The sequence below is a fragment of the Populus nigra genome, chromosome 9 (assembly GCF_951802175.1).
Source record: "Populus nigra chromosome 9, ddPopNigr1.1, whole genome shotgun sequence".
Lineage (NCBI taxonomy): Eukaryota > Viridiplantae > Streptophyta > Magnoliopsida > Malpighiales > Salicaceae > Populus > Populus nigra.
In genome coordinates, this window is record NC_084860.1 from 314738 (window position 1) to 332687 (window position 17950).

A 17950-nucleotide genomic window follows, 5' to 3' on the forward strand; every position below is an offset into this window, starting at 1 on the left:
GATTTTTTTCTATCGGTATTTTGTGGTGATATTTACTGATTGAATTTTTCCATCACTAACCCCATCGGTAAACATCGATAAAAATATATCATCGGTATACACCAAGAGAATTATAGTTGGAATATAAGGAATAAAAAAAAATCCAAATAGTGTGATGACGTATAAGTTTTTATAAACACGATTACTAACAAAATTATAGTAGGATTCAAACAGGCAAACCGTACAATGATGTGGCATTGATATCGACATAATGACTGATGGAATCACCATCATAATAATTTCATCGATAACTCCATCGATAATATTTAATATATGACATCGCGCTCGACCCCCCCTCCTTCTACTTCTTCATTGTAAAATTTCTTTACAACAAAACAACCCTCCCTTCCCCACACCCCCCCCCCTTTAATCTCAACACAACTCAACATCCCATAACTTAAGTAAGCAAATCTTTTTTTTTTTTTAAAAAAAGTAAACATAATTTTAAAATGTTAATTTTTTTTGCATATTTTTGTAGTATATATATTTTATTTGGGTGTTTACTTGTTTTATTTTTTTTCTCAATCAAACTTATCATATGAATTTATGATTTGTACATGTATGATTTGATCTAGATTTTATAAAATTATATTTGTTTGTAAATTGTTGAAACCTATGTCAAATTACCGACTTAGGTGTTTTGTGGTGAAATAAATAATGACTTGTTTAACGAGTCTATTTTATATTTTATCAATTTCATTTCCAAGTTGTGATTTCCATTAATGTGTATAGATTTGTATCTACATAGATAATTGATAATGAATTAAGAGAATTATTAAAGTAGGTTGAATAATCTTGACCTAAACCAATATCTTTGCAAATTTATTTAGTTAATGTAGTTAATTAATATATGCTGTCATCATTATTTAATATAGGTTCGATAAAATATGAATGACTCTTTACAGATTATGAAGAATTCTGTCGAATGATCATGGATATTAGATCATAGATGAGTGGTACATATGCACTCTCTTATTGGCCCCACGGTCCCGAGAACAATCAGCCTCATTTTCCTCTCCCTCCTCCAACACTGTCTTTATTCTAGTTTCATTTTATTTGAACGTATAAATTTGTAATAAATATTTGGATTTTATATTAAGATAATTGATTTTTAAACACTTGAATTTTATACAAATTTAATTTTTTTGTAATTATTTTCTATTTATGTTCAATAGATTTTTTTAAAAAAATATTTTCAAATTCTTACAAACGGGGTTACCGATGGATTTATTCTGTTGGTATATTCTAAAGAGTTGGAAAAGAATTATTACAAATGCCGCTACAACTGTTACATCACCGACATAATAATTTCATCGGTATTTTTAAGAGAGTTGAAAAAGAATTACTGCAAATGCCACTGTAACTATTACATCATCGATGGAATTATTCTGTCGATATATTCTAGAGAGTTGGAAACGAATTATTGCAAATGTCATTGCAAATCAATGATGGAATTATTCCATTAGTATATTTCAACGGGTGAATATTTGTTTTGGCACTCATTGTCCGTCTATAAAGCCATTGCTTTTTTTTTTTATTAAAGATGAATTTACCGACAAACCAGAAATTACTGACAAGATTTTTCTGACGACCGGTTTCTGCTCGTGAATCCATCGATAAAATAATCACCGACGACATATCTGTGTAAATACTGACAGAATTTTCCATCGAGAAAATTGTTAAATGTGGTAATGTTAGACTTGAGATCACTAAGTCATGTTATATAGATAATATTATACTTTGATCCTATTACACGTTATCTTAATCGAGGTAACGAAATGACAGACATTGGATATAACATGAACTATATGAAGGTACATGAGTGATTAAGAAAAAATTCATCACTCCAGGTGAATTAGGGAAAATGTTCCATGTGTTTTTAAATAATATTGACTGATAAATATTTGGCCAATGTGGAATGAGATTTGAAAAGAGTTTCAAATCTTAATTATTCAAATAATCAATGACTATTATGTAGAGAACAAACATGATTTAACATGAAAGATATATTACATGCTTTAATGTTAAATCAGAATATTATTAATGAAAAGATATTAATTACATTGAAAAGCCAGTCACTGAAAGATTAAGTCAAACAACTGATGAATTTTTTTAATATTTGGGGGATTATGATATATTGCTAGATAATGCACTTGATCTTCAAATATAAATTAATCAATTTTTTAAATTAATAATAAATTAATTTGCTTAATTTATTTAATTCTATTTAATTATAACTATAATTTATATTTGGGATAATATATTAGGAACCTAATGGGTCATACATATTAAAAACCATTAGTTAGAAATAAAACTGAGATGATTTAATTAAGTATGATTTCATTAAAATATATTTTAGAAATTAAGTACTAGAATATAATTAATACAAGGATTATATTTCTAGATCTAAAAAAAATCAAGGAATTCATTGACTTAATTTCTAAAATTATCCTGAATTAATTTATGAATATTATTTAGGGAGTAAATTGATATTTTGCTTATTTTCTAGGGTTTTTCATATTTCTCTATAAATAGTAAGTTATACCTCTTATTTTTTAGAAGTTGTCTGTTAGATAGAAAAACTACGCAAATACAAAATTAGAACTAGTACTCTAAGCATAGTAATCCCTCTCCCTTAAATAGAGATTTAAGAGATTTCTCACGGTAATTTGTGCAGAATATTATTGGAAGCCGAACAATTGAAAAACTTGTGGTTTACAACAACACAACCTTTAAGAAATTATTTAAAACCGAAAAAAATTAGATCTTTAGATAGCAAATCTCTAAACAATTCTAATTTTTCTGACAGGAAAACTCTAGAATAATTTTGTTTCATAGTTTTTATTGCTGGACAGATGAGGCCTGCATGCAAATTGGTCCAGTGAATTAACTGCTTTGTTTTAGCTTCCTCTACTGTTTATATTTTGGCATGTAGATGCATGTTGTTGAACTATGATCTTCTCTCCTGTGTATTGTGTGTGTGTGTGTGTGTGTTGTTAAGGAAGAAAAATGGGAAACAAGCTTCCTTCTATCAACATGAGTGCATATTTTTAGAGGTTATTGCGAATACGTACACTAGGTAAAGTAATTTGGCAATGTATCTCTTGTCTCGATGATTTCGATGATCGAAAAGTGTTCAAGATAGAAAATGGATTGCCTTTTCGTTGTGTAACCTAACTATCAAAGATTTCAAAAATCCATTCCAATCGGATCAAGGGGCCACCACCATTGCCAAAAGTTCAAGAGAATTGTCCTCTGCTCATTGTCCTTGGACAGATTCTTGCTAGTAATGGTATCAAGATCTGGAACAATATATCACCAGCACTTGTAACTCAAAGCTCCCCACAGCTCCAAAAGATGCATGTACATGTCTTTGACTCTTTTGCCGACAGGAATATCAACGATTTCCTTTGCAAAATTCTCCATTCCTTTCACTTCCCACCTCTAGATTTCACATGTTAAGTATCCTCCAACTGTTTCAAGGACCACTTCAAGGAGAAAAAAAAAAAAACCTTTTGCTATTGCCGCGAATACCCACCAAAGGGTTCTTGAGTTAAAATCATAAAAAAAACCTTTTTAGAATTTTTTATATTTTATATGAACATATTAAAATCATAAAAAATTTATTATTTTGATGTATTTTTTAAAAGAAAAGCAATCTAAAAAACAGAAATTATAGCAGTCCCAATCGGAAATCACTAGTCCCTTGATTGAACATTGCTTGGTGATAAGCCGATATTGTTCCCTTTTTATGATATTGCCATCTTCTTTACCCATTGGCAAAATAAAGGTGTAGCAGCCCATATGCTAGTGTTCCAAAAGTGCTTTATTATGTGTGCTTGTAGTTCATCAAAAACCTCTAAACTAGAACCTTTTGTTCAAATGGATATTCCATTGCATAAAGTACAATATCCTAAATTAACTTGCTGCCCCTTTATTTTATCTTTCCATTGATGCATTGATTAAAAAAAAAAAAGGTGTAGGCTGCTAGTTTGTGTTTACATGACTTCACCTCTTATTAAAGTTTTCCTTTTTGTTTTTTAATTTTGTGAATTTGTATATTGGCATCAATGCTAAAGATGATTTATTTAGTTAGATATATATATATATATATATATATATATATATATAAATGTATCTAAAATTGTTTAAAAAGAATTTAGTTTATATTGATATTAAAAGTAGTCTATAAACACTTATCGTTGAAAAAATACAGAAGAAATAAAGTTATTGTTCAAGCTCAACCCTTGTTCTTTGTTGTTGTTAGATATTAATATAAATTATAATACCTACTAATTTAAAATTTTAGATTGAAAGAGTTTTTTAATGTGATATCAAAAAATAAAAAAATAAAAACCTTACTACCCTACATATTAAAAATAATATAATCCATACAATATATCAGAGCTTGACAATTACATTTTTTCGCCTTGTTCTCTTGTGAGTATTACTTTCACTTCGGCTACTAAGAAAAAAACAAAGAAAAGAGCAAAATGAGTAGCTTTTTCTATGCCATTCAGTCCAAATTTAGTTTATTTTTTTTAAGTTTCTTTTATAAAACATATTTGTTTTGTTTTGTTTCTTACAAAATTTAAAATGATATTATTTTAATTTAAACTGAAATAACTTATAAACATATGAATTGAGTCTTGAATTGTACGAGTTTAAATACTAAAATAAAAACATTTCATGTTACATCTTTTGTCATGGTTATGTTTTATGTATTATAGTTATTAAATCCAGACTGTCTGATGAGTCGACCCAACACCCAGTCAATCTAGCTAGTGGCTAGACCAATTCGAGTAAGGTGAAAGACTCGTAAGAGCAAAAAAAGATCAAACTCGATCGACTCGCCAAGTCGATCCAGCAAAACCTGGAAGAAACCTATTTTTTTTTAAAATTTTTTCTCGTAGCTAGAAAACCTTTTTTATATATATTTTTTAGTTGGTTATTAACCCTTTTCAAAGTTCACTATATAAATGCTAGAAGAATGTTTTATTTTTTCAATATAAGACTTAAACCCTTTTAGTATATATACTTTATGTTCACAAGAAAAAAATTAATTTTTCAATGTGGAATTTGAAACTTTTTAGTATATATATTCTATGTTCACAAGAAAAAAATTATGTTTTTTCAATATGGGATAAAACATCTTTTTGGTTTAAATATTTTAACTTAAAAGGATAATATAGTATTTTTTTTACTGTGGAATAAAAAACCTTTTGAAATAATCTTTTAAACTTCATTATTTACAACATATATAGTCTATATTCACATGGATTGTTTCTTAATTTTTTCATATAAAATATTAAAACTTCAAATATATTTTTTTAATTTTTCCGGATTGATTCGAGTTGACCAGGTCAACTTGTGTAACCCGGGACTTGGCTCCTTGACCGGGTTAACCCCGGGGTCATGTTTGATAACTATAGTATGTATTACTTTCAATTGGACGACGAGCCTGTTTGGTATTGTGGTAGCAGTTATGTTTCAAAGTGTTTTTCGCTCGAAAATGTATTGAAATAATATTTTTTTATTTTTAAAATTTTATTTTTAACTTTAGTACATAAATTTTTTTTTGAAAATACCAAAAAAAAATTGAAACAAAGAAAAAAAAATAAAAATATTTTTATAACACAAAAATAAAATACCCAAAATTGAACAAAAGTAGCTTTTTCCATGCTTCAATTACGAGAAGAGATAGCCCACGACCGATTTTGCCAAGATATTTGCAATAAGCCCAATTCATTCTCAGAATATGATCAGTTCTGTTTTCAAAACCAAGCTAGCAATATTAAAATTTTACAAATCAATATATTTTTTCAAGAACAAGGCTAGAGCCCAAATTTAGAGAGATTAATTTTCGTTAGGGGTAAAGTCATCGTCAACAACAGGTAAGGACAATTCTACCAAGGGCAGTGATAAGAGGATGAACACTAATTTGCGTAGTATGACCCAGATCAGCCAACAAATCCCACAAACATTTCCTTCATGCAACATGGATCAACTTTGTTTTTGTTGCTCTAAACATTATTAATATGTACTTTTACTCTCTTTTTTAATAACTATATAAGTTTGTTAACTTAATTTCACAAAAATAATCAACCCCAAATGTTTCTTGCTCTTTTCTAGTTGATGTTAGTTTTTGCGTTACAAATTGCTTTTTAAATTTTTTTTCATATGAAAAAATAAAAAAAAATGTTTTTAGATATTTTTTGATGATTTTAATATGCTAATGTTAGAAATTAAAAAAAATCTTAAAAACAATTATTTTAATGTATTTTCAATAAGAATGACAATTTAATCTAAACTCGATGGATACCAACCTAAATAAATAGATATTTTTTGGATAATTACCTTATATGATAGATAATGAATACGGTATAAATATTATCAAACCCGATTAAAAAATCACCCAAGCATATCCCAAAATATATATATTTATATTATATAAATATATTTGTAGAACATTTAATTTTTTAATATATTATGATATATACAAATCTCAATATTGACATAAAACACACACACACATACATACATACATACATACATACATACATACATACATACATACATACATATATATATATATATATATATATATATATATATTGAAGAATGTATATATATATATTAAATGATAAAATATAGTTTTTATTCAATAAAAACTAATATATATACACACACACTATTTTAGTTTTTATTAAATAATAAATAATGATAGATAATGATTAACCATATAAATACCAAAATCCTGATTAATAATTAATAAGGTATGAATATAAAAAAAATATGACTCACAAATACCCGTTATCATCTTTAATTTTTAATTAAAAAATATTTTTAAAAAGCTATTTTCACGGTAATACCAAACTAGAGAAGCTTTTATTGAATTCTTAGCAAGAGAAGACCACATTAATGCCGAATTAAAAAACCTTCAAATCGTTTGTAAGAAAATAAAAACCTTTAGCTTCATAGGTTTTTTTTTTAAAAAAAAGAAACGTGAACTGAGTTAATGCTGCCCAAAATAGAACATCTTCACTGTTTAAATAGCATTATAAATAGGTTTTGTTTAAAGGGTTTTCTAAAATTTGCCATAATGACATAACTAATTGAGAAAAATAAAATATTTTATTTTCATAATTAAGTGGAATAACTTGTATGATTTAATACAATTCTAATTTATTACAGTTAATTATGAAAGTTATAACATTGTGTTTTTATTAAGTAAGGGCATATGTTAGAAATACAATTGTTTATAATTTATACAATTCTAAAATATAATTTATCCTCTTCTAAGATGGACTCGACCCACTTGGGTTCCGATGTCTAAATTAATTTAACCCTATGAACAATCAAAAGAGAAAAAAAAAAAAGTACTAACCCTCTCAAAATGAAACTGTTACTGTTATTAATGTAAGACTATAAAAATTATTGTTATGGTTTCAAAGAAAAAAATACATTATTGTTAATGTTGTCTAGAACATATAACATCATAAGTACATTAATGGCGACAAGCTGGAACATTTGATTAAGAGGTCGGTTAAGTGATTTTTGAGCTTATATAATGAGTGGCAGTTGGTAACCAGGTCTTTTCACTTTGCACCCTTCTCTCTGTGTGTCTTTGCTCTTTTGTGGAGGGAGAGAATAGTGTGTGTCATTGCATAGAATGAACACTTGTACAACACCACTTGCATTTGTTTTTTGAACCAAAACATATTCTGGGTTGTCTCTAAATTTGGTTTAGAGCCTCATTTTTTTATGAAGTTTTAATCTTTTTGGTTTTGTGTGTGTAAGTTAAAAAGTAGAACAGAATGTCAGTGAAGGGTAGAGGAGGAGTTGGAGTAGGAGAGATGGGTTCAAGGAATGTAGTAGTGTCAAGGAATTTGGCACTTTTGCTTTGTTTTAGTAGCTTCTTTGCTGGGATATTGTTCACTAACAGGTAAGTTTTTATTAATGGGCTCTTATTGCTTTCTTCAAAGTTGTAAACTTTGGTGGTTGTTTTGATTGTATGATGCATTTTAACTCAACTGGGTTTCACTGAATTCTGAGAAATATGTGATCTTTGAGAGAGATATTGAAATAAGTGAGGCTCTTTGACTGATTTCTTGGAGTTTTAATTTGCAGTATTGTCATTGATTTTCGAAGCTAAGTGTCTTAAGACAGAAGATGAATGTTGTAGAACAAATTGTTTAGTAATTTACTCTTCTGTTCTTGATTTTTGGATATTGTGGAATCAAATGGCAGCCATGATTATCTTTTTATTTTTTTTGGAAAATATGTCTCCACCGACACTATCTTCACCTTGGAAACAGAAAACTGTGAAGGTGTGCTGTCGTTTCTTTCTTTATTTTCCTTTACATAAACTAATGTCTAATGGTGTAGGGCTGGTTTCAATTGCACTTTTTATTCTATGTTTTGAGCCACATAATTGATAATTCCATATATAGCACTATTGTTGGTGCCAAGTGGTAGCAAGCTTCATTTATTATATTTTGGCAGACATTTGAAGTTGTATTTATTTTTTGTATTTACTTTTTTTTTTTTTGGTTTTGGACTTCTTTAATACAAGTTGAGGTGAATGATATGTCATATATATGTATATGTATGGATGTATGTATGTGTATGTATGTATGTATTTATTAATCAAGAAATATTGTACCAGGACATGGACAGAGCCTGAAAGAACAAATTTAGAATCTGAGGCTTGTGATCAGAAGCTTGTAAGTGCATACCAGGCTTTTATCTAAATCTCACTTTAAAGCATATGGATAAAGCTTAAGCTTAGTGTTGTGTTGGACCATGTGGCATGGAGTGAATTCAGAATGCAGAATGACTATTTGGTTGCCAATGAATAAATTCGTATAACTAAATTTTTTCTGTGGTTGATCAATAATTTCTTCGAATTAAGAATTTAATTGTTTAATTTGACTATGGTTTGTCTTATCATAAAAAGCCGTTTTCTTATATATAAAACTTTTGATTTGTGCTTGCAAAAGTGGTGGACAAAAGAAGCAGTTTTCTTCAAAAGTGTATTTTTGATTTGTCTGCAGACATGGTGGAAGAATATATTGTTGCATGTTAGTTTTGATATCGGTGCAGTTTTTTTTTTTTTTTTCATTTTTTCAAGCAAAGATTAGAATTTGCTGTGTGCATGTTTCTGGAAATCTATTTTTCTGCGTAACTAGCTTTCCTATGATCAGATTTAGCTATGCTTTTTCTATCAAGCCATTGCAATTGACATGCCAATTATAGTATTTGCTCTGATTTTTTGCCTTTATCAGGAGGTTGGAAATCACATATCCAATTACAGTCTAGGGCAAATTTCAAGTACTCAGAATGATATCAGGTAAGCTCTGCTGATACATGTTGTGTTGTGTTTTTACATATACGAGGGTGTCGTTACCCTTCCATTGACCTAAATTCAAATCCTAATGCTGTATTCTGAAAGCAGTACACTCAATAGTAAAATTTCAAGTATAGAGATGAAATTAGCAGCTGCCAAGGCAGAGCAGCAATCTTTGTCGAGTGCTGATGCTGCATCAGGAAACTTGAAAAGAAAATACTTTATGGTAATTGGAATCAATACAGCTTTTAGCAGTCGGAAGCGGAGGGATTCAGTCCGTGCAACTTGGATGCCACAAGGTGAATTGACTGGGCCGTTATTTGTTCATATGCTATTCCAGTTGTAAATTTTGCAGTTAAAGTATGACTAATGGGTTCCATATTTCGAAATTTTAACTAGGTGAGGAAAGGAAGAAGTTGGAGGAGAAGGGTATAGTCATACGCTTTGTTATAGGTCACAGGTGAGATTTTATACCTATCTTGTTGCTAGTGTTATTTGGTGGTGTGCTGGATTTTCTTAGAAAGTTTCTGCCCCTTATCCATCCTTTCATCTACTATGTATGCAGTCCGTGGTTCTAGCAAGGGAGTACAAGTTTGATTATATCATAGTAGACAGATCTCAAAACTGATGCATTGATGAATGCAGGACTTTGTTTCAAAAGCCAGGAATCTTGAAAGATTTGAAAACTTGTGGATAAAATAATTGCAATGTCATGAGAAGGTGTCGATGTATGTGAAAGTGAGGAACTATTTGTCTGGTCATGTTATGAAAAAACCCACAGCTAAGAGCTCGATGAACCTTTTCGTCAATGTTTACCTCAACAAATAGTCACAATAGGTTAAGAGTTTGTATGCACGCCAACCTTAGCTATCACTAGTCCCTGCATGATATGATTAATGACTTGCTTAATGAGATCTGGTGGCTTATGTACATATATTTATTACATTCTTGATTGCTGAGTCCACTATTCATGCTAGATGGCAGTACATTATGTGGCTGTGGAGTATGGATTTATAGAACAACTGTTAACTGGTTTTTCCCATAGTTCAACCGCCGGTGGCATTCTGGACAAAGCTATTGAAGCAGAGGAAATGATGCATGGAGATTTCTTGAGGCTGGTGATGCTCTTGTCTTAATGGTTTTACATTTAATTCATTTCCTAGCCATTACATTATCTCTGCACTTCCGATGGTTCAAAAATAGGTCTAATCATTATGTTTTAACAGGAACATGTTGAGGGCTACCTAGAATTATCGGCCAAGACAAAGACTTACTTTAGAACTGCTGTTGCTTTGTGGGATGCCGACTTCTATGTCAAAGTTGACGATGATGTTCATGTGAATTTAGGTAAAACGAATTTTCATCTTTTCTTGCATGTTTAATTTGTAGATCTTGTATGCAATGTCTCTTTCTACCCCGCCAAGCACCCTCACTAATATGGAGAATTGGAGAAAATGACATCAACACTCTAGAGATGAGTGCCTGTGAATTTTCCAAGTACCATGTTTGTCACTTTTCTCCTATCTGATTGAGTTCTTATACTGTGAAATTGATGTAGCAACGCTTGGCACAATCTTAGCTGGACACAAAAAAAAACCTCGGGTTTATGTTGGCTGTATGAAGTCTGGTCCTGTGCTTTCTAAAAAGTAAGCTGAATGGCCTGAGCTTTTTGAATTACCTCAATATTAGATAGGTATGATTTATGATGTTTCCATGAAACAGGGGTGTGAGATATTATGAACCAGAGTATTGGAAATTTGGAGAAGCTGGGAACAAGTATTTCCGACACGCTACTGGACAACTTTATGCTATATCAAAGGATCTGGCAACCTATATATCAGTAAACCAGTGAGTCTGCACTCCAGTCATATAGGTTTTTTGGTTTACAGAAAAATTTAAATTCCCTTATGAGTAATGATTGAATGAGCTGAAACATTTATTGTTTAATCCAGTTTATTACCAGGAAACTGGAACGAGGGGTTCTAATTCCGGCTCCACATATTTGATTCCTTATAGATTGTGAGCTTTCTTTCGCTAAATATGCACTTAAATTGTCTTTTAATCTTATCTTTCAGGCACATCTTGCATAAATATGTCAATGAAGATGTTTCTCTGGGATCTTGGTTTATTGGCCTAGATGTGGAGCATGTTGATGATAAGAGACTTTGTTGTGGCACCCCACCAGGTAAATGTGAAATTGCTAGCCTTACATGTTTATTATTATTTATTTGGTTTTCACATGGGAAAATGGAAAATCACTCCGGTCAATGATAGGCTAAAAGGAAGATAGCAACACCTGAATATGTGTAAAATTTCCATGCCTCTATGGACAGATTCATTTCTGCAACACCCAAATTGACATCATGCTTCTCTGTTGAACTTAATTACCTGGTTAATGTTAAAGGTTTTTCCTACTATCTGTGAGTTATAAACAGACATATTCAGGATTCTTTCAGGGTAATTATCCTTTAACCAAACGGAATATATTGATTAAAAGAGTGCGGATATAGCATACAAGTATAAATACTTACAGAGTTAATGATGTGATTTGTTACTGCAGATTGTGAGTGGAAGGCTCATCTAGGCAGCACTTGTGCTGTTTCGTTTGATTGGAAATGTAGCGGGATTTGCAGGTCTGTTGAAAGAATGATGGAAGTTCACAAGACTTGTGGTGAAGATGTGAATGCTCTAGAGCACGCAAGCTTCTAACATAACAGACACCTTTCCTCCAAACTCAGAAAGGGCAACTGGGGAAAGTAGGTTGTAGAGATGCATGTGACATACTAACAGAAATCATAGATTTACAGTGAAAGAGAATAGAGATCCTTGCTGCTTTAAGGGCCCTTGTCAACAGGCGACCAGCCCCAGATGGTGGTAAGACAGTCAGAGGAGAGGGCTGTAACAATCGTTCTTTGAATGGTTGGAGGGCTGTGTTTGGTGGTTCTCTGCCATGATTATTAATACCAAACGTTTATGTTAGAAAATCTACATGGACAGCTTTTACTTATATTTTGCTTAACAGATCAATATAATATACATCAGGTATTTTTTTTCTTGTATCATGTATGGTTTTCACTTTTTAGTATCCCTTTCTTTTCATGCTCAAGTTACATTCTGTAGGTCACACGGATCTTTATTGCGTTTGTTAGGATCTAGGAAAGAAAAGATAGACATGGAAATAGAAAAGAAAGAAGCATGTTCGGTTGAAGGGTTGACGAGACGAGGATGAAGGTCTAATTAAAATAAACTTCTCTACAACAATGGTAGAGTAAATTTTTATCTTTTTAAAATAAAAGTTCAGGAAAAAAAAACATTACTAAATACTGATTGCTAATGGCAATGAGAAGAAGCTAGTCATCGAACTTGGTCACATTATGTTTACCATATCCAAGCTAATGAATATGAGAATGCTTCCAGGTCAAATGGTGAGTTTCAGCTTTGAAACAATTAGGCACCTACAGGCTACAGAAACGAGTCGGCAACCCTTGTTTGTTTGATAACCTAATAGGACCAGAGAGGAGAAAGCAAATCCCTTCAGTACCCCTACTATCACCTAGAATAACAGTTGAATGCAACACTGTCTTCCCCTTTCAATAGTCTTTATCTCCCTTTAGACCTCTGCTAAGAACCCTCAGTTGTCAATGAAATTAAAGAGAGTGACAGAGAAAGTGATGAAGAATCCCATGGATCATATTGACTCAGGAAAGTAGAAGTAAAACTCAAGGACAAAATTATTGCAAGGCACGTTTTCAAAGTCTACAGGGACACAAAATACTAGCACTTGTCGCCATAGGTGACTTGGAAGTTCTGTGTAGTGACAATTTTCACCTCCCTGACATTATGTGCTCATAGGGCCATGGGTGGGTGTTGAGTCTGCGAACTGTTCATAGTGTGCTTCAAAATATAATTAATAACATCAAAGGATGCATGAATACACTCAATTCATTAGTGTCCTATATACTACCAACTACAAAGTTAATATAATTCGTTAAAACTCATTCGAGATTCATGTTTTAGAAAGAATAACATGCCGTTCACATAGAAATCTTAGCTAGAATTCCATGTGTTTAAGATTTTTCTTTCATTTCCCCTCTGAAAACACACGGGAAAATGTTGACTATCTTCGTTTCAATGGGATAAACAGTTGACCTATAGTAACTCGAATGAAGAAATATTTGCCGCATGAATTATACACTTCGAAGAAAAACTATATTTTCGAAATATTTTTACAATGTAAACCTAGGGAGTTAGATGGTTTTGCAAGGAATTTGAAAAGGAGGGAGGAAAATACTGCAATTGTTCAACTTTTGGGTATCATAGCGTCTTGCACATTTGGAAAGTTGTTATTATTATATTCAAACTTTAAAATTGCTTTAAATTAATGAATCTTGCTATCTACTAAAACCATTTTGTCAAAACAAAAAGGAGTGATGGTACTCTACAATGGAACGAACCACTTGTAAAAGAAAGAATATAATTATTAATTTCTGGTCTAGTCCTTACCTACCACAAAAAAAAAATCTCATTTATTTTGATGATTTGGTTGCTCAATGATCATGGTTTCTTTAAAGCCAAAGAAAAGGCAAATTTACTGGTAAGAAAAAGGGAAAAAATCCAAAAGATTATATCAAACCATCCAAATACATATAATTTGTACAGATTAATCTTGCCAATCAAGTGTCTTGCTGGATTCACTTAATTTTCTGCATGGAAACATGGCCCAGATAGCATAACAAGATGTTGCAACGAACAGTATTATTGTTAACAATGAACTTATAACTCGATTAAATCCCATGCCCCCTCTAGTATAAAGGTATTGGGATCGAGATATTTTAAACAATTAAATTGTGAAAAAATTATGAAGAAAATGTTTTAACTAATGACAAGTTTAATATATACACAAACTATTGCTTTGCATTTTAAATCACACAATAATCTGTCTTGGAATAAGAAATTTAGACATGAGAATATGTTAGAGACGAGGAAACAATTTGAAGAGGAGATCAGAGTTAAGAATCATACCTTCCAAGTACATCACATTTTTTTTTCCCGGAGGAACATATACGTGATATTGGCACGGCTCAATCAAACAATAGAGCTCTATGCTTATGGAGCATTACTATCTGATTGAACCGCACCAATATCTCGTTATATATAATTATGTTGACAAGTTTTATAGTAGTACATAATTTCAAGAGAAAAACTAACCACACCAATAAAACTTAGTTCATAAAGAAACAAACATAAGTACATGCAACACCAGGCCCTAAAAATTCCCAAGAATTGAAGGAATAAAGAGATGGTTTCAGGTGAAATGTATATACCAAGAAAAGGGTTTTAAGAGAGCTTTCAAGTGACTCCATATAGAGATAGAAAAATCAAGGGAGTAGGGAAAAGAAACTATGAAGGAAGAGAAAATGGGATTTTGTTTCCTGCAAGGTAAAGAAATGTTCCATGACTCTGAGATTGTAATTCATTACTTAATGTGTATGTCTGTGTCTGTGAGAGAAAGAGAGATGAGAAGAAGGGATGTATAGGCAAGAAGTTAGCAATAAATTCACTGACAACCCAACAACAAAAAAAAGAAGGTGAGCATATTAAATTTAAAGCTTATACGAACGATGCAAAAAGCACTCTGAGGTCCCTTGAGCTTTCAATTTGTATTTATGACTTGTGAAAGAGAGCTTGAAAGAGAGGGCATGTTGCCATTGGGATGGTGCCACCGGTCATCATTTTGAATTTTAAAAAAGCAAAGCAAAGCAAATCTTTTGGTGGTGAAAATTTCTGGGTTAAGTGTAGTCTAGCTAGTTGATTTTTTACGAAACAAAATTGATAGCAAAGTTGGTTTGAAAATAATAATAATAAAAAAAAAACATGAAAACTTCTTTTGTAAGAAAAGTGTCGTAAAATGCCTGAATTTTGATGGAAAAATAATAGTGAAGTTTGATGCCATCTTCTGTATGGCTTGCGTCTCTAAGAGATTTGTGTTTGTCTTGAAACAATATGAATTGTCGAACTCAAAGGCATATGATTTAATTACTAATATGAATTGTCGAACTCAAAGGCACATGATTTAACGAAGCATGAATTAATTACTAATATGAATTGTCGAACTCAGAGGCATATGCTTGTCCTGGAGCCTATGTCATTGGATTAATTAATACTTACTCTATGCAACATGTAATTAATTTAATCTTGTAATTAACAGAATCCTAGCATGTATATTTATAAATACATATTGAAATTTTCAATGAGAATCAAAACAAAATCTAGCATATATACTAATCATATAAAATAATTATTAACTTTGAAATGATATAAATTCACAAGTAAAATACTTACTTATTGAAACACTTAAATCAGATTAAGATGAAAATTATTATCATCAAGAATAAATAATTTATTTTTAAGATTTTATTACTTTTTTCTTGGTATAAATATAGTTAATGCAATCAGCTTCACACGATTTCAAAAATATTATTTTATGTAGCTACACTACTAAATAAGGTTCACAAACTCTAAGATATAAGACTTAATATCTCTCTATAATAAATAAAATCTAGGCTCCGAGTGTAGGAGAAATACTTGCTAAGAAATAAAGGAGGTAATTAGAAATTTGAAGTGAATAAGAGTCTCAAAATATGTTTAAAGCAATATATCTTCATTCTCTTTTTATAATGGATCTTGAAATCAAAACTAATGTAAAATTAATTATGGTAATTGCTAGAATTAATTTTCAATGTTTTCCTTTAATTACCCATCATAAAAAAAATTAACCTCATAATATTTTAGTTAAATTCTATAAATTTAACCTAACAGTCTTTTAACTTTAAAATTTGTCCATTTATTCATAAAAAATTATTCAAGTTAAAAAAAATAATTTATTCAAACTCCTTTTATTTATGGGTTGGATGTATAAATGGGCTAATAAAAAATAATTCTTTATTGTCCAACAAATTATTTTATAATAAATTCAAATTCAAAATATGTTAATAAAAAACAAATTCAAACACAGGACCCAAGACCTATGCCTATACCAAACCACACCAAGCCAAAGCTTACGTGTGGCTTGAGCCTAAAGCCACTTTGCTTAGGCTCATTTGTACCTCTTTTCAGTTTCTATTAAATAAACTACAAAATACTTTTGTATTTTTTTTATGTGTGATATACAGAGGGTTTTAAGTTCAATAAGAATTATCAGTAAAAGATTCTTTAAAATTAATTTTACATTCACCTATAGTTTATTTAATTCTTGTTAATATTTTGTGTTAAAGAACTTTTGTTGAATAATCATTTCCAACAAATTTTAACATAAAAAATAAGTGAAATCCACTTTTAATTTGGCCACATTATTGATAAAGTGTTATTGAGTGTCTTTTTGACAATGTTTAGTGGCATATCAACAAGTTTATTTTTTAAGATTTTTATCTTCTTCTTCAATTATAAAATCCACACCTTTTAATTTAAATCAATGATTGAGATTCTAATTCACATATGAATAGTGGGTACTTATTCAAAAACATAATATGAGAATTTATTAGAATTTGATAAAATCATACTATGTTCTTTATAATTTTAAAAACATAAAAGAATCTTAATATTTTTTTATAAATTCTTTTTTTTCAAATAAAAAATGGTATGTTAGAGAATAATATAAATCATATCTTGAAACCTCACCTAACAGTTTAAGCTACTGGTTGAGATAGTTCTTTGATATGGTATCAGAGCCTTGATGACCAAGCGGTTACAAGTTCAAATCTCATCATCCTCATTTATTTGATAAAAACAATTAAGTATAAGATAATGTAGGCTCGTGTAAGTTTCAAGCCTGATATGTTTTCACTTGAGGAGTATATTAGAAAATAATATAAATCATATCTTGTAACTTTACTTAACAGTTTAAGTTATTGGATTGTTGAGATGATTTTTTGACATAATAAGACTTTCTTATTCTAATTTAGATGAGAAAAATTAAACCGTTAGTTTTTTTTATTGTTTTTTTTCTATTGTTGCTCATTAATAAACCCATTTGGAGTCCAATTGGGAAATTATAATTTTCAAATTTGAAGATATATGCTCTTTTTTCCACTATAGACTCTTGGATATATCTTCAGAAATTCCAAAATATATATATATATATATATATATATATATATATATATATATAATTACCCTTTTAATGGATCAAAACTCCAAAAACTAATGAAATTACATCAGAACTACAAAATTAAAAATTAAAAAAATATATATATCTATAATTATTTTGGACATCAAACAACATTAGGTTTTATGATAAATCACTAATTTTTGGATGACTGATAAAGATAAAAAGAGAAGAAAAGAAGAAGAGAAAATGATATTTATAATGTATAATGTATTTGCATGAGTAAAAAAAGAGAAATTAAGTAAATTAATTATAATTTTAATAAGCCTTGTTATGGTCTTGTTTGATTACGTGGAAGAAGTAGAAAAACAAGAGGGGCAAATAAGGGGAATCATTGAAAACTAAACTTATTTGACCATTTGCTCTTGTAGAATTTAGTATTTTGATTTTAAGTAAAA

General features: G+C 30.1%; 1 protein-coding gene across 2 annotated transcripts; it reads left to right on the forward strand.

The window, feature by feature from the left end:
- Window positions 1-7451: 7451 nt before the first annotated feature.
- LOC133703099 (probable beta-1,3-galactosyltransferase 3) lies at window positions 7452-12447 on the forward strand. 2 transcript variants are annotated; one of them, XM_062127523.1, is made up of 11 exons: window positions 7452-7984; window positions 8708-8765; window positions 9330-9391; window positions 9497-9687; window positions 9788-9848; window positions 10434-10506; window positions 10615-10735; window positions 10947-11034; window positions 11111-11236; window positions 11464-11573; window positions 11949-12447. In XM_062127523.1, the coding sequence occupies exons 1-11, from the start codon at window positions 7857-7859 to the stop codon at window positions 12095-12097; spliced, it is 1167 nt and encodes a 388-aa protein (XP_061983507.1). In that variant the 5' UTR covers window positions 7452-7856; the 3' UTR covers window positions 12098-12447. The 2 variants fall into 2 exon arrangements, with proteins under 2 accessions (XP_061983507.1, XP_061983506.1); XM_062127522.1 differs by having other exon boundaries at window positions 7454-7984; window positions 9327-9391.
- Window positions 12448-17950: the final 5503 nt, after the last annotated feature.

What these genes read in the sequence shown, in the direction of transcription:
- LOC133703099 (XM_062127522.1), top strand. Translation starts at nt 7,857, where the DNA reads ATGTCAGTGAAGGGTAGAGGAGGAGTTGGAGTAGGAGAGATGGGTTCA. An exon ending in GGGATATTGTTCACTAACAG is followed by an intron (nt 7,985 to 8,707) that starts GTAAGTTTTTAT and finishes ATATTGTACCAG; the next exon opens with GACATGGACAGAGCCTGAAA. An exon ending in TGCAACTTGGATGCCACAAG is followed by an intron (nt 9,688 to 9,787) that starts GTGAATTGACTG and finishes AATTTTAACTAG; the next exon opens with GTGAGGAAAGGAAGAAGTTG.